The 22,181-nt window shown below is 40.5% G+C and overlaps 1 protein-coding gene across 2 annotated transcripts in view; it reads left to right on the forward strand.

Annotated features, from left to right (window-relative positions):
• Positions 1-22,181, forward strand: part of NSF (N-ethylmaleimide sensitive factor, vesicle fusing ATPase) — an 81,534-nt gene that overhangs the window by 33,833 nt on the left and 25,520 nt on the right. For both annotated transcript variants that reach the window (XM_076356560.1, XM_076356561.1), the window contains exons 9-12: positions 12,741-12,940; positions 14,830-14,995; positions 15,551-15,625; positions 19,262-19,449. In XM_076356560.1, coding sequence (XP_076212675.1) covers positions 12,741-12,940; positions 14,830-14,995; positions 15,551-15,625; positions 19,262-19,449 — 629 coding nt within the window. The remainder of the gene's footprint in view (positions 1-12,740; positions 12,941-14,829; positions 14,996-15,550; positions 15,626-19,261; positions 19,450-22,181) is intronic.

The following is a 22,181-nucleotide window of genomic DNA, read 5'->3' on the forward strand; positions in this document are numbered from 1 at the left end:
ATTTCTGTGTATGTTTATATTTCTTGATCCACCTTCCCTCTCCCCACAAATGAAGCGATCAAGATTTTGATTACAAAACAGGTCCTGTTTGTGTGTGGCTGTGTAAAGTGTGTCCGTTTCCAGTGCTTGAGGAATTGATGTTAAAGTTAACTTCCCTGTGAGGTGCGTTAGGTCTCTTCTTAGTGATTTGAACACTTATGGAGAAACTCTGAAGAAACCCTGTAGGCTAAATCCAATTAGTGCATGATTCTCTCTCTCCTGCCTTTTTACTTCGTATCGATCTGGTAGCCAAGGCCTTCTGGGGGTTGATCTTGGTTCTCTTGGTTTTTGTGGCTGCGAGCAAGTCATAACTTCTCTGCCTCTGCTTGAGAATATCAAATGCTTAAATTTGTTAAATATTTAGCTGCTCTGCAGAGAGAGGAAATGAGAGAAATAGTGTTGGCTATGGAAAGAAAAGCTTTTACCTAGGTACTCTGTTGTGTCCAGTTCAGAAATGTTGCTGACAGCTGGCTTTTGGATGGACCGGCATCCCTTACTTGAAATATTTTTACCTTTTGAAGCAACTATCATATATATTCATGGCTGCAGTAGAGAGTCCTTAGCTGTGACCATATGTGAAGGCAAAAGATTTAGACTTTGGGAATTCTCATCAGTGTTACTGGACTGTGATGAGAAATATGTTAGTAGACTAGAGATAATTAGAGCTTGTTTTCATTTTGCTATAGCTTCACCTATTCAACTTCCCTGGCTGCATGCAATCTGGCAGCATGTTAAGCAGTCATCTGTCAGACTATGATTACATTCCCTTGGTATTATCATTAGCTGAATTAACCTGGCAGCTGGGCACTCTTTGGTAACAATGTGCAGCAGCTAACTTTGCCATGGGAGGACCTACATCTCCAACAGGTACCTCTGGAGAAGGTCGGAAACCTTGCTGACTGCAGGGTGAGGTTGTGGAGCTGCTTTGCAGGGTATGCTGCTCAGATGGTTCCTCTTGTTAATTGGTGTTGCTTAATACAGGAAGAAGATTCTCTGAAGGACCACTAGTATTTTGATTACCCTGGGCAATGAATTAAAGGTGTGCCGTATTATTTATATAAATACATATACCCTTACTTGTGCGTGTTTACACACATACTACACAAAGAAACATTTTTCTGGTAAGAAGTTAGACTCCAAACAGAGCTTTCTAGCTCTCCGATTAACCCTAGGGCTAAGGAGCTTATCTGAAATTTGAAAAAACAAAACTTTCTGACATTCATTTTCTTTGCCTTAGTTATAACTTGCTCTTAACTATATTTCAGATCTGAAATGTCAGTGTGACAGCTGTTCACCTTTGTATATAATTTATTGGGAAAGGAAAAGAAAGAATTTGCTTGCTATCTGGTGCTCACCCATTTCTGTTTTTTGCCCAGTGCTCACAGACTGCAACTTCCATGCCAAGTGCAATAAATATTTCTGTCCCGTAACTACATAGAGGCTGTATAGACCGTTCAAAAATTGCTTGCAATTTGTGTGTGGTTTATCGCACTTCCAAGGAATGTTCTGGGTTTGGAGCATATAAATCAACATTAGTTAACCATATCATCCAACAGTGTAAATACTACTCTGATGCTACAATCTTTGGTTTATCCAAGAAAAGAAATCTTAGATCAACTTCAGCTGGTCATTAAACCTCGCCATAGCTCCCTGCTGCCCTGGAAAGGGGCAATTTACTTTTCCCTACCCATGCTTTTTCCGTACGCATATCTACCACCTCTACTGTGGTAGCTTTGGGCTTGTATGGCTCTGTAGAGAGCTAATACAATTGGAAGCAAAAAATACTACTAATAAAAAAAATTTATAGGGTTAGCATTGAGCTGGATCAGCTCCCTGGTTGGCTTGATGTGACATAGCGACATGAATGCCAGGGGCAGCAGGAGGAAGGCAGTGGGCAGTAGGGGTAAGGTCACTTTTGAACCACAGTGGGACCTTCATCAATTTAAGCTGATTGCTTTTAAGGCTACAGTTTCGCAGTCATTTACTGGAGATTCTTTAGCATTACGAACGTTGGCGGTGCTGTTATCTTTCACCTAATGCTTGACTCTTAATAATCTTGTGACTGCCAAATGGAAATAAATCCTGATCTGGATGAGGATTGAGGAAGGTGTCTTGAAACAAAAGGGGCACTCCTCTTTAGTGCTGTCCATGAGGCCTCACTGTTGTACGAATGATACTTCTGAGGAAGGAACTTTACACTTGCAGGGCACCGATGGAGGTAAGATAGCAGTCACTTTCTTTCTGAAAGACAGCCCTACAAAAGCTGTGTTTCTAGGGAATCGCCTTCCTTTTCAAGCCCTGTCCAGATCTCTGTGATGTCCAGCTCATAGTAAAGCTGTGCAACTTCATGGTGAACTGCAGACTGGTTTTGCTTACTCTTTGTTGCAGTTCAAAGCATCCTCTTGCTCAAGCTAAAGCTCCTTTTATTTGATAAATATTATATTTTTCTAAACTGTTCCTGCAGATAAGCCCTTTTTTCACATCCATGTTAAATGCTGTTTTTTCTGCTGAGGCTTTAAATTCAGCTCATTCAATGGCTTGTGCCATTGTCTAACATTAAGATTGCTGAATACTTATTATAACACTCTTCCCTCTTCTTCCCCCCACCCCCCCTCCGACTTCAACAGATGTTTAGCCATTTGGACTAAAGTTTTTGATATTTTGTGCCTGGAGCTGTAAATTTCAACAAAACTGAAAAGCGTTTTCTCAGACCTGAAAAGAAAATGCTAGTACTGAACTTGTTTTTCTTTTTAAAGAACACTCTAGTGTCTCCATGCATTGAAACACAATCTTGACTTTCAGCAGGGAAGTGATTTTTATGACTTAGGTGGCACATTAGTTGTTGTAGAGGCCGCTGAAAAAGCAGATTCCGTATGTACATGTCATTGTTACTGTTTAATAACAGGTATAGAAATGTTTGGTGTTACAGATCACATTCCTTTGAGAGATTGAAATGGAACCCAATTTCTCCATCCTCTCCTGTTACCATCAATAAGTATGTTAAATCAGACTTTTCCAAGGTGATTTCTATTTCCTGGTAACCATCTTAACTTGTGCTCTGACCTCTTGGGATCAATTGGTTTCAGTGCTCTGTATTTTTGAAGTACAGCTCACTATTTAAAAGTGAAGTATTAACAAAACACAAGATGAACATTCAAATTAGCAGATACTCAGATATTATTTTCTTGTATTCTGCCTGTGAAGTGGAGGCTTGTCTTTTAAGGTATCTTAAAAATTAATACATTAATGTTCTTGAAGTACTCAGATACTATAAGAGAAGAATAATAACGGAAAGGATCTCATCCAGTCTATTCTTAAAATAGGATAATTTTAATGAAAAATCAGTGTCAGGCATGTCTAACCCGTAACTGAGGTGACAGAAATGCCAGAACCTCTCAAGGCAGCCTATTCCACTGCTTGGAGCATCTTTACTGTCAAAATTTTTCAAGTGTTTATTCTCAGTCTTGCAGCAGTTCATTATATATTGTTTATTTATTTTATGTTTTTGGACGAGGCTTTTACATACTTGTCTGTTCGTGTTTCTCTTCAGTATTCTCAAGGCTACATCTCAGGTTCTTAAACCATTTCTCATAGTCATAACCTCGATCACCAATCATTGTTGTTTTTCTTCCCTTGGTCATTCTTCACTGCTTAGAAGTGTGGTGACCAAAACAGGGGATGGTAACTGAGGTGCTAATCAATTCCAGATCAATGGGCAGGTTTTGTCTGTGCCTTGGTGTATGTGCCTGTTTATAATCCTCAATATGATGATTTTTTTTTTTGTTTTGCAACATGCAGTTAATTATTCCTACCCCAATGTGGAAAGTTGTGCATCAAATTACATTATTTTTAAATGAATTTAATCCTGCCTGTCAGTGTATTTGTAGATCTTGGCATCGTAATGTGCAGATTTAATAGGTGCATTCTGTTCCATCTTCTAGGCTATTAATGAAAGCACCACATACCAGTAAATCCAGGATGGATCCTTTCTTGTGCTTTAAAGTTTGTGGTTTTTTTTTTTCCATCCACTTCTCTTCTACCTTTAACTTCATTCAGCCTGTGTTTTTCCTACATGTTTGTGAAGATGTATAAGACCTACTTATATCTTAATGAAAGTCTAAATCTACCTCTATTGCTTTATTTGTTTTCTCAAACCCTCTGTGTGTGACCTCCTACTCTTTCCTAGAGGGAAGTTGTTTCAGTCTGATCTAATAAATTCCTTCTGGCTATTTCTTGTATCCTTGTTTTCTTCTACCTACTTAAAAAGACATTGTGCCAGAATTTTCCAGGAATTAAGTTATTGTGATAGGTCTATACCACACAATCGGAAAATAGTTGAGGTTGAAAGGAATCCCTCGAGATTTAGTCCAATCCCGTGGCTTCCTTCCTTTTCCTTTTATAACATTATGGATGACACTTACTTTCTTTCCCTCAGCGTCTCACTCATCCTGTCCAAGTTCTCAGTGACTTTGAGATGATTTCACCCGCTCTGAGTGCTCTTGGGTGAAGTTCATGCCCAGGTAATCTGCAAATACCTAATACTCCCGTGGGCTGTCTCTTGTTCTTTTCCTACTCCTATTTCCTATTCTTGCCCATTTGTCACTGATATTAACATTAGCTGCCACATAACACACGAAGTCTTCATTCATGTAAAAACGTATTTAGCAGTTTGAACTCAGCATTTTCTGTTGTTAGCTTTTCTTCTTTATGGAGAAGTGGACCAATGCTTTCCTGGGTCTTCTCCGCCTAACGTTGATTATAAAATGAAGCTCGCTCCTCACTCTGAAGCACATGGTTCCCTGTGGCCAGTGGGGCTGAACCTGGTCACTTAACTCTTCCTCCATATATCTAAAAAGACCTCTGTGTCACTTTCTTTGGGGAGGACAGCTAAGAAGTATCTAACATCTGTCTTTTCTCTCACCTTCTTAAAACCATAGAGATTGACTGCAGACCGCCCAAGCATCCCCCATATTATAGAGACTTGAAGGAAGTGAAGAAATTAATAATGTGAGGAGAGGTCATGTGTGGCTGGATAAATAGTTGAGGGAACAATAGTAGGAATAGCTGGTCCACACTCACAGTGGAGGAGGGTCGCAGAGTTCTCTGCTGTTCAGTGTGTTCATGAATGACTGGGGAAAGGAAGCTGTTGAAATGAATCTGAACTGAAGACTGAATTGCAGTTGGGGTCTGATGGATGCACCCATGAGCGCTGTGGAAGCTGGCCCACTTCATTGCGAGGCCACTCTCAATTCTCTTTGAAAGATTATTGCAATCAGGAGAAGTTCCCGAGGACTGGAAGAAAGCAAGTGTCCCCCCTATCTCCAAGAAGGGCAAGCAGGAGAAGCCAGGTACTACAGGCCTGTCCGCCTCACCCTCAGTCTCTGGAAAGGTGATGGAGCAACTAATTATGGAGACCATTTCCAGACAAATGAAGGACGAGAAGTTGATCAGGAGCGGTCAGCACGGATTTATGAAGTAGAAATTGTGTTTAACCAACCTGATAGCATTCTACAATGAGATGACTAGCTCATAGGATGAGGGGAGAGCTGTGGATGTTTATCTCAAATGTAATACGGTTCTCAACACTGTCTCCCATAACAGTCTTGTAGAAAAACTGATTAAAGACGGACTAGGTAAACAGGCAGCACGGTGGACTGAAAACCGGCTCAACTGCTGGGCTCGAAGAGTTGTGACCAGCGGCACAAAGCCCATATGGAGGCTAGTCACTGGTGGTGTTTAACCTCTTCATTAATGACCTGGATGATGGGACGGAGTGCACCCTTAGCAGGTCTGCAGATGACACAAAACTGGGAGGAGTGGCTGATGCACTGAGCAACCTGCTTTAGGTGAACCTGCTTTGCACAGCAGGGTTGGACCAGATGATCCCCAGAGGTCCCTTCCAACCTCAACTGTTCTGTGGTTCTGCAGAAGGATTTTCCAAGGCTGAGTGACTCAGCAATAAAACAACAATGAAACCTCATGTTGATCAGTGAAAAACGGTGTGCATGAAAATCACAGCTTGTAAGATGCTAGCTGTGCTCATTTTTCACTTGAGCAAAATTTTGGGCCTATAGGAGATCTACGAAAGCAATTGCTCAAAGGCTCAGTAGGGGTCAGTCAATTCCTACTTGAATTTGGTAATTATTAATAAGAATTAAATAAAACCCCACAAAATAGAACATAATTATGCCACTGTGTAAATCTGTAGTTTGTTCACGTATTGACTTGCTGGATGCAGTCTTGGCCTTTGTATCAGAAAGGATGCAGTGAAGCTGGAAAAACTGTGGAGGAGGGCATCAGGATGGTCGCATCAGAAAAGCTTCTGTACATAGTGTGAATTGGCTTGAAGATCTTCAGCCTTGGAAAGAGACCAGTGGGAGGGATATGAGAGAGAGGGCTTCAAAAGTCCGCATGGCCAGGAAACAAAAATGTTCTCCCTTTCAAAACAGGAACGTGGAAATGTGAAGTGAAGGCCGCAGATGGCAGGCTTGGAAGGAAGGGATGGGGCTTTACACCAAATGTGCTGCAAGGAATTTCTGCATTTCTGTGTTGATGGCCATAGTCATCACCAGATACTGAGAGGACTCTTGCTCTCACTTCATATGGCTGCAGTTGTGGTGTTAGTTAGCAGGCATCGTCACCACCGCTGGGCAACCACAGTTTTTCCTCTATCTGGAAAAACAGGCCTTGAGACATCCCAGTGACCCTGTTAAGTTGATACTTGTTTACTCTGTAATGCTCTGTGGGTAAGTGTTCCATAAGGCGTTTACAAATTACATCATGTTGACTTTCTAAGTAGACAGAAATGATCCAGCTTTATTCAAAAAAAAGTAGAAAATGCTGATGAGATTTATGGCTATTAACATCCAGGTGGGGTATGACTGTAAACATCAGCTGCTGTGTTCAGCAATCCATCCACCAGCTCTGCATAATCTTTGTCTTAAATTAGCTACATTTTTGTAGCTCCTCTGTTAAGAGGCAGAGGCATTTACTCTTTTTCTTTTTTTGCTGCAGTGATGACTTCTTTTAAAGATTGGTTTGTTTTGTATATATTCTTATCAAAATCCCTTTTCCTGAGAGTCATGATTTTGTTTGTGTAGCCAAAGGCATTCCGTTGGAAGCTTCTCTAAAGCTGATTTATTTTCATTTTTATCACATTCCATCAGAAACTGATAAATGTCCTGCCATTGCCATAAATCTAGTTATTGCCTCCTTATATATGCACGCATTAAACTTCTCACAGCCAAACAAGATACGATGAGAAAGCTATTTTCAAAGATCTAGGAAGAACTTACTGACTTGGTTGTCTTCTCTTTACAGTGGCAAATGATTTGATAGATCACGAAAACTGGCTATTGAGAGTCCACTTAAAATAAAAATTTCTGTTTCAGGTGTAGCTCTTTGCCTGTCTCAGCTTTGGATTAAAAGCAGAAACAAGTTACTTCAGTCTTGCTACTTGTCAGTAGCACGTAAATCCTACAGGAAGATTAACTGGAGGCAGTGATGTAGGCTGGAATAATGCTGAGCTTACAGGACGAGAGGAGGGGGAAATTCCACCCAACTATATTTTTGGGGAAATTTTGTCTGTGTGGCAGGTGAAGTCTGGGAACCCTGATCTTACTCTAACCAGCTTGAAGATTAATGTGCAAAGATAAGCATCTCTCCCTGATGTATTCAGGATCGGTACTTTACTATCGATGCAGATTCCCGATAGGTGCATCTGAGTGATACAATCACACCAGAATGCTTTGATTTTAATTAAAAGGGGAATTACACTCCCAAGTAGAAAATCCCTATTATACTAAAACATTTCTTCTGATCTTTCAAAAAAAAGTGAATAGTGAGAGGTGAACAAATAAACTTTATCTTGTCTTTGGGTAAGTGACATTCTGGTTCAAAATAGTGTTTGACTTCTCTTGGTAACACTAGTAACTCTCCCATTCTTACCAGTTTTTATGATTTTTCCCTGATATTTTGTGTATAATGTTTGCCATATTGGTGTATTTTAGTTCCTGTTAACATACCTAGTCAGCCTCTAACTGTATGTCATTAAATTGCATAATTAAGTATCATGTTACAGGAATGACCTTTGATTTGGAGTCCTAATGGTAAACTGAACGAGTTAGAGATGTCTGCGCTGCTAATAATTTGTGTTTATAAGATTCTCATAATAGTATTGACATTTGGGCTGCATTGGTGAAATCAGCAAAGGGAAGATAAACTTAATCAAAATTCCTGTGTGGTGCATAGGATCCCACTGTGATTTGAGACATAACATTTGTAGTTTGTCATCACCTGTCTATTTTAATAAAGTCCTGCTTGTGTTTAAAACTTTAATTTTAGCCAGGTGAAGGTAGCTATACAGGGAAGTCTCTACTGGAGTAGCTTGTGGCAATTTTATTTGAAGAGGAACTGATTGCTTTGGTTTCAGGAATGTTCTTCCACCTGACTGAGACCCAGCTCTCAATGTTGCCCATTCAGTGGCAACCAAGTCTTGCAGCAGATGATCAGTAATGTCCTTGATGTTCAGATGTGGGGGAGCACACGTGTGTTGTTACTTGGTAAAGACTGAGCATGGACTACTCAACACTGGTTGAGCTTGTCAGGGTAAGGTTTGGTAGTTGTCAAGTTGTCTCTGGGAACCTGCTGTGTCCCAGAGCTGGTATTTTTGCTCTGGAGGGGTGAGTAGCTAATGGCATGGTACAGCTGAGGACTTCAGCAGGCAGCTGAAGCAGTGGCCTACCTTTGACCAGCCTTCTTTCTTTCTTTCCTTCTTTCTTCCTGCAACAGCTTCTGTCCTTTATTTTTATTATTTATTAGATAAGAGATGATGCTTTCTCATGATAAGCAAGTTTGAACAGGAAGAGGGTGAAAATCCTAGGAGGCTTTCTAAGCAAATTTGTCCAAAGGCTGTCTTGTTTCACCAGAGTCGTCCAGCTGTAATGATGCCGGTTTGCCCTTTGCTTTCCATATGTTCCCACTATGGGAGATGAGACTTCAGGTGCAGTGTGTTACAGCCTTAGCCCTTTGCTAAGGCTGTGTGAGCTCATGCAGAGGGCTTTTCAAGAAACTCAATTTTTTTGGGCTGTAGAAGAGAAGCTTCTAGTGGGTATAACTAGGTTGTACCTCCTTCTAGGAGAGAGATTGTGAATTGCAGGAAAACTAGGAAACAAAAAAAAAAATAGGACCAGGCTGTTCTTCGTGTTTTTTTTTTAAAAGCATACTAGAGAAAAATGATACTCTCCAGTACAATTTTCCTGCCTCTTTCAGGATGGTCCCAGGCCTGTTTGTGTACATGTGCCCTGACTTGCCGGTAGCCTTTTGATAGCCTCTCTTGCTTGAGCACAGTGGAGCTGTCTGAGCATCAGTTTGCTTGGGATTTCCCTTCAAAGCATCACTCATCATCGAAATCCTGCTTTGTGCTGTTTGGCTACATAGGTGATCATGTTCCTCCGTGAAACACGTTAACAATACCTTTCGTGACATTGATTTGACAGGAATAGCTTTTAATTTATCTATGCCTCATTCGTTCCTGTGTGAAATTTGTCTTTACTGACAGTATATGTTGTTTATGTTTTTGACTCGTAGATGCCTGAAAGTTGACTAATGAATTCTTCTTAGCTAGATCTCTTGATTTTTGTAGTGAATTTTTTGTCTGTGGAGAAGCCCAGAAAAATCTTTCAGCTTTATTACTGTGTTTATTCAATGCAGCACTGTTGCTCTCTGGGGTTTTGGTAAGGATCAGACGCTCCTCATAGCAATGCTCTCCTGAAACTTCATTTTGGTGGATGAACCACCTGAAAGAGAGAGAGAGCAGTGCATGTGGATAATAGAAATTATTTTGTATTGAGCAATTATTCAGATTGAAATTAATTGTTTATCTCTGTAATATTCGGGAGTAAATGAAATCACAGTTGAGTATCGGTAAGTTAATAAAGGAGAAAAGTACTTGTTCTTTCAAGGCAGAACATTGCTGTGAGGTCTGTGCAGCCGTGAGGACTCTGTTGTATGGGGTGAACCTACCACGTAGCTGAGACAAGCCAGAAACTAGGAGGGAAGTCATTCTGTGGGTGTCCCATGGGTGACAAATAACTTGATGTGCCCAAGCTTGTTAACCTTTTGATGATGGTAGAAACTGAACTCGGGTCCTCTCAGTCTGAGCTCTGTGCCATCAATTTGCTACTTTTTTGGTTTTTGCTTTTAATGTGTATCTTAAGCACTGCAGGACTCTTGTTGGTTGGTTTGCATCCTTAAAAAAGTCGAAACTGCAAGAATGTAGTATAAAAGGAATGCATTATGAATGTCATCTACAGCATGGAGCAGTTTCCACTAATTAATGTGTTGCTTTTTACCTCAAACAATTAATACTTCAAGATTTCTAAGGTTTTAGATAAATTTTCTAGAAAAAAAAGATATGTTTTTTTAATCTTCAAATATAGTGATATCTTGTGTTCCTTGCTTGTTGTCCGGAGCACATGTGTAGGGATTTTGTGCAGCAGTCAGATAGAGCAAGAGAAAAGGAGAAGGTGCTACTGAATTCCCTACCTCTGTAATTAAATGCCTGTGTTCAGAGTCTAGATTTTTGTCGAGGCAGATTCTAAATGTGCTGTTTTCCCATAGGCTACAGTGGCTTCCTCAAGGTCTCTTTCCTTGGGATGTCCTCACCGGTCTGGTCGGTGAGGATGACAGTGACATGAGTTATTACTCTAGAGGAAGGGCAGTAGATGCAGGAGTCTGTCAACTTGTTGGTGCCGTGTATGGCCAAGATGGTCTAAAACATGAGGACATCTTGAGTATGAGTATGTAGGCTGAGTGTTTTGCTATCTGCACATCTTTCTTTTCTGTGGGCAAAGTGAAGAGATATAGTGAGGAACTAATACTTTTTATTGAGCTTGAAATTGTGTAGGAAGAAATAAATTACTGAAATACCTGCTGTGTCCTAAGTGTTGAAAATCAATTTGTTTATTCGTAGTTTTGTGTTTACTCTTTGGTCTTCAATATCAACTGGAAAACAGAAAAAGGAGGTCTGCTGGAAATACAAAGATCTAGACAAAATAAGTTATATATTTCTCTCTTCTATTTCCTCACCACTTTGTGACCAGACAATATCTAAACTCGCTCTGCTCCTGAATCTGTCTTGTACATGTCTTTTAAATTGGGCAGTCCATAGCTCCTGTGTCTTTTCTTCTCTAGGTAACTTCTATTTTCCTTTGCTGTTTTTGTAGTTAGATGCCTCTTCTATGAAACTGTGGCTTTCTACTTCTTTGAGGCTTTCCCTGAGTCTGGTGCTCAGTGTTTAAAACCTGGTGCTGATACATGATCTCTGCTCTCCTATTTCAGGGTTTTCCAACACCAGCCCCTCTGGATTGCTCCCAGGAAAAAGGTTTTGTCTTGATGCAGTTACTTTTTCTGTCTGGCTAGATCTTGTCTAAATGCTGATAGTCCCATTAAACGAATAAAACAAACTCCATCGTAGACACGTGCTGGTACCACGACCTCTCTTAGCATAGTATAAGGCACAGCATGAAATATTCAGGCATAAGGATATTCAGACAATTGATAAAATATGTCTGGGGCTCACAGGCTGTATATCAAAAATGAATCCTTCAGGGAAACCTTTCTTGTTCACACTTGGGAACCTCTATCAGGAGTTGTGTGCACACTTAGGAAACTTGTGCCCGTTGCTGACTGGGATGTGCCCAGCATTAGCTTGCATCCATTGTACACTCTGTTTCCCTAGAGGAGAGAATTTAAATGCCCATGCTCATGCACAGTGATCAAAGTCCTGTTATTTGAATAAATTAGAATTTTTCAGGTCTTTCTAGTTACAGGTCAAGCTTTTTGGGCTGATGGTTCTATTGGTTCTTAGAAGCCTTTTTCAGTTTTCTCAATATTTGTTCTATAAACTTGGAATCAGAACTAGATGTGTTACACGGGACTCATTAAAGCCCAGTACAGGGGTAAAAAGTTAGGCGTTACTACATGATATTCCTTGTTTTCCCTTTCAAGAATCAGATTAATGTGTTTGATCTATGTCTACGCTGGGAGCTCACCGCCAGTTGAGTAACTGAGGGTCTAATGCTTCATTTTCCTTACATACCTGAAAATTAAACTCAGTTGAAACTTTTCTGTGAAGGAAGGCTACCTTTGTAGGCACTGTGTGTCCCTCTAGGAGAAGAGAGAAATGAACCAGATGCAGTACATGCTTGTCCTAAATTGCTAGTGCATCTTTGCTTGGTGTTCAGGGCGTATAGTGATGTAAAAAAAAAAGTATCTGCAGCCCCACATTACCTGGGGATGATCAGCATCCCTGGGACCTACTCTTGCGTTTTGTTGAACTGAAAACACGTTCATATGTTTACCAAGTGATCTCTGTTGCTTTGTACTACTAACCAGAAGTTACAATTCAGGCTTTCAGTCCTTAGCTATTAACTTAGCATGCCTAATGCATGGGAGAGCATTTGTGCTGTTCTACGGGTTGTTTTTCCTGGCCGTTGCCAGATCATTGGAATGACTCTGATCCAGTCTGGCAATTCTGTGTTTGAATTTCACTGATAAAGGCACCGAGCAGAGCTAAGGCTAATGCACATCTCTGCCAGATCCCTGTAAAAGCACCCCTACTGTAAGCAGCAATTCCCGCTTTACTATATTGCTGTTTCCACTGTAAGCCTGCTTTCTAAACTTGTTCTCTCTTGTTCTAGGCTGCAAGCATGTGAAAGGCATTCTCTTGTACGGACCTCCAGGCTGTGGTAAAACACTTATGGCGAGACAGATTGGCAAGATGCTGAATGCCAGAGAACCAAAGGTGGTCAATGGTCCAGAAATCCTCAATAAATATGTGGGCGAATCTGAGGCCAACATCCGCAAGCTGTTTGCTGATGCAGAAGAAGAACAAAGAAGGGTAATGCAAACATAGATAAACAGCATGGTCAGTATGAATGTGCCTAAAGAATGACTGGAAAGGAGGTTTATAATCAGAAAATTGCTGCTTGCATTAAAAGACTGAGTCACTGCTTAGCTTGTGATTATAGTTATTCCTTGCAAGTCACTGAATATTAGTGTTCTACAGATTCACACAATGTCAGTTGAAAAAATGATTTTAGAACCTGAAAAGGTAGCTGGTCTTCTAGCTAGCTATGCTGAAGATGGACAGTTTGTTTAAATTCCATGTAGAGTTATTTTAAAGTAATACAGTGGGGTCCATCCTATTTGGGCTATGCTTTGTATTATGTGGTGTGTCACCCGCTCAGAAAGTGCTTAAAAGTAGGATTGCAAAAATTTTGCTCTTTTTTTTCTCTTTTTTTTTTTTTTTTTTTGTGGGGGAGATATAATTAATCTATTTGGATTTTTGCTCCTAAATACATACGTGGCATATAACACAGGATGAATTTCAAATAAGCTTTCACGGTTTCAGGTTTTCGGGTTAGAGGCTTATTAGTATAAGTATATTATAATCCTTGAAGTGTTATAATCGATACATCATTTCTTCTCAGCAGAACACTAATGGATGAGAATGGTGTCTCGAAACTAGGGAGTATAGATCTTTGAAACTGGAAGTGGAGATAAAGATTCTGTTTTTTCCAAACTTGTTTTTTTTATCCATTACTTTAGCTGGCTATCAAAAGCCCAATCTTTAGTTTGAAGGTGTAAATACTTATTTCATGTGTGCTATGGCAATTTTTCTCTGCTGTGGATCACTTAATCTTGACAAGATTTTCTGGTAAAGAAAATACAATTTCAGGCAAGTCACAATTAGATAGAGGGAAGTCTTTTCAGAAGACATTAGCAAAGGACACTGTATCCCTTTAATTTTATTTACACCTAACAAGAGTGCAGATTTTGCTAGTGGCTTGAAATAATTTAGTTTCCTTCTGCAAAATATTTATTAATCAATAAGTCAGCTTTGCACGGTAACCCATACTGATGTAAACAATCTCCTTCTCTGTGGTTGTTGCAATATAACCGAAAGCTGTGAGCTGCTTTTCCGTTTCAATAACACACCTGTTAAAATAGACTTTATATTGGCTGGAGGGGATGGTCCTGATGACAAGTTGTGAGATTAAAAAGGTCTCGAAAAGGTTGGTATTGTAATGACTTGTGTCTGGGGCAGATTGCCAGTGACAGCACATTTACCCAGTGTTAACATGGTCTCCACTGTCCACAAAAGATGTTTTAGAGGTGGAATTTGAAGGGAAAAAGCTTCATAATACGGTCACAAAAAGTATCCTGTTCTCTTACCAGCTGCAACTGCTTCACCTTTGAGTGAACCTGGAAATAAGCAGTTCTGTTCCTGATTGGCACTGAACAAATGGACTCCTTAAAAATATTAAGAACAAAGCTACTCTGGCAAGCTGTATATTTACTAACTTTAGTACAACCTGGGGTATTTCCCACATTGGGTGCATCCCTCCACAGATGTGCTTTGTTCTTCGTCTCCCTTTTGGAGGGCTTTCCCAGATACTGAGTACTGTGACCCTTTGTGTGTTCCAGCTTTGGACTTGCGCTTTTCTCGTTCAGTGTAGTCCTCTTCCTTGAAACACTGCTTTTCTTACCAATGTCAGCTGTGAAGTCCTATGTTTGGGCAAAGCCCCCCAACCACGCAATTTTGGAGGACGGCAAGATGTTATTCTGGAAAGGGGTCCGATACATACATAATGTGATACTAAAACCACTTGGAGGTATCGATGTTCTGTATCTCCGTGGCTGAGCTTGTTGAGAAGTTACTATTTTGTTTGGATTGCTTTCAGCGATGACATGTGGCATTCCTGACATGTTTTTTCTCTCCAATAGCTTGGAGCAAACAGCGGCGTGCATATCATCATTTTTGATGAGATTGATGCAATCTGCAAGCAGAGAGGAAGCATGGCGGGTAGCACTGGAGTCCATGATACTGTTGTAAACCAGTTGCTGTCTAAAATTGATGGAGTAGAGCAGCTCAATAACATCCTAGTGATTGGTATGATGGTGCTTACTTTCCCTGTTATGGGGTCTGGTTGAAAACTGCTGATGTTTTGCTTGCTGCAGGTCAACTAAGTTATCATTACTGGCATGGGATCTGTTTGGACTGATCCAAACTGAATGACTGCTATTTAACAAGCATCAGTAGCAGATTTAAAGGGAGATGGTGCTGAAATTGGCTGACATTGCTGCTTTCAACAATTTCCTCCTTTAGCTTTTGATAACGAGTGTTTCATAGTTTAAGAAAACTTGCAAGGAATGATATCTGTTGATGTATCAGCATATGAAGGAGTGGGGCTTCTCTAGCTGTGTTGTCTAGTTGTTCTGGTGCCAGGAGCCCTGCAGATACAGTCACAGATACAGGTTTGATCCCTGTTGCCCTGACTCTACTTCAGGGCATGACTTTTCCAGTATTTCTGGAGATGGGTATCTTTTGTCTGTTTTCTTGAGACTCTTTGAGGTATCTTCTTAGCTCTATGGGCTTTATTGAGGAGTTGGAGACCCACTCAGTAAACTCAGATAATGCCTATTTTGTTTTTAACTTTTAATTTAGGAATGACCAACAGACCTGACCTGATTGATGAGGCCCTGCTGAGGCCGGGGAGACTGGAGGTGAAAATGGAGATAGGTAAGCAAGTTAGCGTATCGCAATATGTAAGCTCACATGTACTTACAATGGTAAAGCAAATATATATCATAGTGTGAACAATTAACCAGGGTGGCATAGGTGCTAGACTTCATGCAGCTCCCTCATAATATTACATGTAAATTTAATCAGCAAATTAAAATGCCATTTTAGACTTACGTACTGATAAGTCATTGACCTGGTATCAGTTTCTGTCCAGCAGAATGGATAGGTATGGGCAGGCAGGACCCTGAATCTCTTGCATGAATGAAAGGAGCCAAGTAATGGCACCAGATCATTCCTAGGTGGAAACTGCAGAACTGTTGAACTTGTAGAGCAGGCAAGTACAGTGTGTGAGCAATTCTTGACTTGGAGGAAGGGCAGATCACTTTATTTGCATGAAGTGGTAATGGTGACTTTCACTGCAGGAACTGCAAATATTAAATAGCATTGGCTATTGGTTTCTGAAATCAGCAGGTCTGGATTACTTGCATCAACGGAACTAAAAGTGGGCCGAAGAGCTCTGTTAGCCATTTATTCTAGTGAGCTGGAAAAGAACGCTATCTGTCAGTAACTTAAAAGGGACTTTTGTAATTGTACACATCTGCCTGTCACCAATGCAGATTAAATAATGGAATATCTGATAATGTAGGATTTATTAAGAAATTAAGGGCAGATTCTCTTAGATTTATGAAAACAAGTCTCTGACTTTGCATTTGAGATCAGAAGTTGGATCAGTAAAGATCATGGTGGAGTCTAAAGGGTGACTAGACTGTGGTGCTCAGTGCTGAGGTTAACAATTCATAGAAGAATGTTTGAATAGAGAATAGCCTGGGACTGATTAAAAGCTTAATGATGCTGTCTTGCAGTGAGAAACTCAAATTGGTTGAGATACATGTTTAATTTAAAGATTGGAAACGCGGTTTCAGATGTGTAGTTTGGAAGAGCTCATAAAACATTTTCCCCTAACCTTCCACAGACATGCAAATGTCACAAAATATTTTCTATGCTCTGAGCTAGGCACCTACTATTATAATGGTAAAAATTCTTAAACTGTAGTGAGTCACAAAAAAGGAACAAGCAAGGCCATGAGTATTAATATGGTCTGTTTCCTTTCAATTGCAGAAAATCAGATGAAAATGTCCATATAACCCTAAAAATCGTATGATATCATACTAGAGTGGCAGGCAAAATTGTAATTGTCTATGCTGGTCTGAACTGTCAGGAAACTCTTGAAATCTGATCTATCAATGTAATCTTAAGAGCTCGCTAGGGATTTTTTCCCTTATCCTTAAAGGGTAACATCACTCTTTGAAAGAGCCAGAAACAGGAAAGAGTTTTTGTGATAGCTGAAAAGGAAAGATTTTAGGCAAAAGAAGGAATGAGGAAGTGAAGCTGATGACTTCTGAGGCAGCCGCAGAGGTAACCCGGGCATTGAGCTGATGCTGATACTCCAGAGCTAATGCTGTCCTTGAGTACTGTAGGAAACAGTTTGTATCGGGCATTACTGTGCATGTAGCTCATGCAAGATGTGTGGACTGGACTAGAGGTTCAGCTAGAGCACTAGCTGTGGAGCACAGGCAGCATGGGTGGTTTCAAATATGCTGGAGACTTAAGAGACTAATACGTTTGTTAGGTGCAGGAAGAAATATTGAAAGAGGCTTGTGCCTATTCCTGGCACAATACACAAAAAAGGAAAATTGGGAAAAGAAGTGTATAGCAGTACATAGAGAATTATTAGAAGTCAGGCTGATGAAGAGAGAATAAGTATTGGCAAAAGCTGTAGCCAGATACAGTCTTTACAAACTAACACAGCCACAAGGAATTGAAGGAAAGACTCAATAAAGAAAGTGTGTTTTAGGGACGAAGAAGTGTAGCCACAGTGAGAGTCGCCTTTGAACAATCTCATACTTGAAAACAAATGCCTAATAGCAACTGGTATAAGTAAGCCCAGGTGAGACTGTATTGCAGGTGTAGTACTTGCATCTTTAGTTGATAAAAGTTAATTAGATTAAATTGATTCCAGGGACTGAGCAAGACATCCCTAGAATAAATGATCAGATGATAAGGCCTGAACGCTGCTGGGGACTATGCACATTTTAAAATGTCTTTTCACATACCCTCAGCACAAACACTAAATCAGTGCTAATTATCAGGTTCTTGTAATAAAGGCTGTGAAGGTAGGTTGGAAAGTGAGCTAAAGAACAGCATGGTTTTACCAAGATGATGATGTGCCAGACTGACTTGTTATGCGTTCTTTCACAAAAAGTCTTTTCTGTGTCTTCCATTATATGCATTTTAGAAGGGACTTGCTAAGGTGCAAGCTGGGAAACTATCACCTCAATTGGAGAAAATGAATATTGTGTGAGAATGGTATGGGCCAGGTGAAGAGTCAAGTCGAGACCCTGAGTTGTAGGAGAGTGAACTTCCAGTTGATTAAGTAATTAGGATGGGACCCCCTGGGAAACTGCCCTCAGGGATAAAGGAGCAGAACAGAGCTGGCAGCTCTTTAAGGACATTTTTCTTAGCACACAAGAGCTCTTGATTCCCATGTGTAAGAAATCGGGCAAGGAAGGCAGGAGACCAGCATGGCTCAGTAAGGACCTCCTGGTCAAACTGAAGTGTAAGAAGGAAATGCACAGGCAGTGGAACCAGGGACATGTATCCTGGGAAGAATACAGGGACACTGCCTGGATGTGTAGGGATTGGATCAGGAAAGCTAAGGCACAGTTGGAGCTGAATTTGGCAAGGGACGCGAAGAATAATAAGAAGGGCTTCTAAAGGTGCATTGGTCAGAAAAGGAAGATTAAAGAAAATGTACACACTCTGGAGTGGGTCCAGAGGAGGGCACGAAAATGGTCAGAAGGCTGGAACACCTCTCCTGTGAAGAAAGGCTGAGAGAGTTGGGGTTGTTCAGCCTGGAGAAGAGAAGGCTCTGGGGAGACCTTATTGTGGCCGTTCAGTACTTAAAGGGGGCTTATAAGAAAGCTGGAGAGCGACTTTTTACTAGGGCCTGTAGTGACAGGACAAGGGACAATGGTTTTAAACTGAAAGAGGGTAGGTTTATATTGGATATATGGAAGAAATGTACTATGAGGGTGGTGAGACACTGGACCAGGTTGCCCAGAGAAGCTGTGGATGCCCCATCGTTGGAAATTTCCAAAGTCAGGCTGTACGGGGCTTTGAGCAACCTGATCTAGTGACAGATGTCCCTGCCAGTGGCACAGGGGGTGGACTAGATCGTTAAAGTTCCCTTCCAACCCAAACGATTCTATGATAATTACAAGGTAGGAACTGGGTTTAGGGATGCCAAGGGACTGACTAGATTGCCTTTGTGTAAGGTGAATTCCTGGTATGGAAGCCTGAGAGCAACCAACTTGGAGGAACCCTGAGGGAAAAAAACTAAGCATTCCACTTTTTCTCTCTAGTTTGGTGGTGATGCTCATCAATTTGCTGAGGATAATTAGTGTAATTGAATGTTCTCAAACAAAAAGCATTGTCAAATATTCTACTTGTAAGAATGAATTGCTCATGCTGAGAAAGAGCCTTTGGAGGTAGGACCATTGAGGAGAGGGAAAGGCTTTGCTGCAGTTGCTGTGCTCAGGCACTGAATGACATGCATTCTGTTTAAAATCTCAGGCTTGCCAGATGAGAAGGGTCGATTTCAGATTCTTCATATCCACACAGTACGGATGCGGGAACACCAGCTGCTGGCTGAAGATGTGGACGTTGCAGAACTGGCAGCTGAGACTAAAAACTTCAGTGGTGCTGAATTAGAAGGTTTAGTTCGAGCTGCTCAGTCTACTGCTATGAACAGACACATTAAGGTCAGTCCTGTCATCTCTCACTGGGGAAAAAAAAGGGAAAATAATTATGTTTGGAGTCCTTTCTTGCATGTTTACTTCCAAAGGGGTAATGGCATCTCAGCATACCTTAGGAGATGAAATTCTTACGGACACCACCTTTTCACTGTGCTTTTACATGGTTCTGAATTACCTCTTTCATCTCCTGACCTCCAAGTGGCTCTTGCATAGCTCAGTGGGAATGGAAGGTGATTGTTTGTCAATGTATTTTGATAAAAACTGAAAGGAAGGTCTTGAGCTCAGTTTATGGATTGTACCTAGGAGGTAAGAGGTGAAAGTGAGAACAGCCAGTTGTATGGGAGGGATCTCTGCTGGAGCCTGTGCAGCTCAATATACTCATAAATGATCTGTAAAGAGGGGGGGGGGGAAGCAAGGTTACAAGCTCATAGCTGTTTTGTGGTCATAAAGATGAAGGCCACCTATGGAAAACTGCAGAAGGCATTTGAAATAATGCAAGTGCACAAGATGTAGTCAGTGAATTTAAGTGTGCACTGGGGAGAGAAAATTCAAAAAGGTATAGGCAGTGATAGGGACTGACCTGACCATTACTTGGGGGCAAGTTCTTGAAGTTATAATGAACTTGAAATAGCAGCTCAGTCCTTATCAGTGAAAAAAGCAAATGCAACATTAGAATTTACTGGGAGAAGTATACAGAGCAAAAGTGAGGCTGTGATTATGTCACGGATAAAATCCCTGGTATATTTGAATCTGTGCAGTCCTGGGACACCCACCTTGAAAAGGTTATGGTAGAACTAGGGTATGGAAAGGCAGTAGGGAAACTCAGAGGTATGGGAGGGTTTTCATTGGAAGAATGGTTACACTAGGATTTCTCAGCCTGAAAAAAATATGGTGAAGGGTTATGAAAAGTATGTGAATAGTTTTGGATTGGATTGGAATCAGTGAATGGGGAATGATTGTTTATTCTTTCCTAATACAAGAACTCGGAGAACAGCAAACGATACCAGCAGGGCCATGCTCAAAGCAAGGAAAAGGAGAAGCGCGTTGTGTGAATAAGTATTTAAGCTGTGGAAGGAATCTTTTACTTCAAGATGTCACTGATGCTAAAATCTTGGTTGAATTCAGAAGGGACTTGTATAATGTCTTCCATTTCAAATAAGGAACTCACTTGATGATCATCTCAGTGTGCGTAGAGACTTGTAATGTTCTCAGCTCCCTCCATTCTAGAGGAACATTGCCTTGCTTTCCCAATGTTTGCTGATTATGGGACGTCAGTGTATCTTTAACTAGAAAGGCGTTAGGGACTGTGAAATGTCAGGTTATATTAATCCAGATGCAAACCACAGTATTCGATGGTGTTGAAATACGAGATGATTAGTTCGTGAAGAAGGAGGCTGAAAGACACAGCCCCTGTGCTCTAGTGGCCAAGAATTGGTGTGAATTACTGCAGAGAAAAGCCTTTGACATCAATTCCACAGCACCGGTATGTTTTTAAGTAAAAAGTCTGTTCAGCCTCGAATATGAGGAAAGCAAATCATGCTTTCATTTAAGCAAGAGAAATCATTTGGTTGCTTAGATGTTTGTATCTCTTGGGAGCACTCTTTCTAAAGGAAAAATGGCTCTTTCTGCTAATTTTTCTTGTATAGCCGTAATACTTGAAAAATTATTAATTGTTTCCTCTAGCAAAAAAACACAAACGTCAACCGTTTCTCATTTTCTTGTGTTCTGTCTCAAAAAAAAAAATCAGCACCTCTGGAGGTATTTTCATCCCTTCACAAGCAAAACATTTTCCTTAAATAATTAATTTTGCTTATAGTTGATTTTTTTTTCAATGCTTGAATTTTGGGTGAGTTTGGGGACCATTAGTGTTTTGATATATTCCCTGTTGTGCCAAAATGTCACAGTGGGAGAAGAGAAAATGGCAATGCATAAATGTAAAAGAGCAGTCCCCTCCTTTAGGTTGGTGTGTGATTGACATCTTAATAATATATGTATGTATCTTCCAAATGTGAAGCGGCCACGCTTTGTTTTTCTTTTTAAACACTTTGACGTAGTATTTTTGGATAATCTTATTGTTTATTCTGAAGATGTCTTCAGCTAAATGATGCACTAAGGTATTTTATTCTCCTCTACGAGTACTGCAGAATTTAAAATATACATCATAGGCCTGACCTAGTTTTCAGAAACACCTACGAGAAGCAAGAGCACAAATTGAAAATCAAGGGGCATTATTCTTCTGAATCTTTTAAACTCTTCTGATAATCTCTCAAAGTGTGTGTGTTTAAAAATTAAAACATATAACTCATTAAAGGCTAGGAAAGAAAGAAAAACCCCTGTTTTTAAGTGTACAAACAACTTCAGGAATGTATTAGTAGTGTTTCAAGTACCTTCACTTCCCTCTGGAAAGTAGAAGAGTGATCAGCCTGTAATACGCTAGTTTGATATATTTGGCATCCTTTATTTCTGCTTGGTAGGTGTTTTTGTGAGAAGGGACTCTCTCATTTCAGCTGTCCTCTGGAAAATAGTTATTTGTTTGGCACAGTGTTACTGGCCAGTTCCTGAGGTTGCTGTTTAGAGGCTGCATTTGCTACTCTACAAGACAAACATAATGTGATTATTTTTATTATGATTTTTCCTTCCCATGCTTAAGTGCACTACTCCTTGTTCTTGTAGATCATCCTAGTCAGAAGAGAATGTCTCTGAGACAGGTCTTTGAGGGTCAAAGTTATTTGACTTGT

Source organism: Aptenodytes patagonicus, chromosome 20 (assembly GCF_965638725.1).
Source record: "Aptenodytes patagonicus chromosome 20, bAptPat1.pri.cur, whole genome shotgun sequence".
NCBI classification, from domain to species: domain Eukaryota; kingdom Metazoa; phylum Chordata; class Aves; order Sphenisciformes; family Spheniscidae; genus Aptenodytes; species Aptenodytes patagonicus.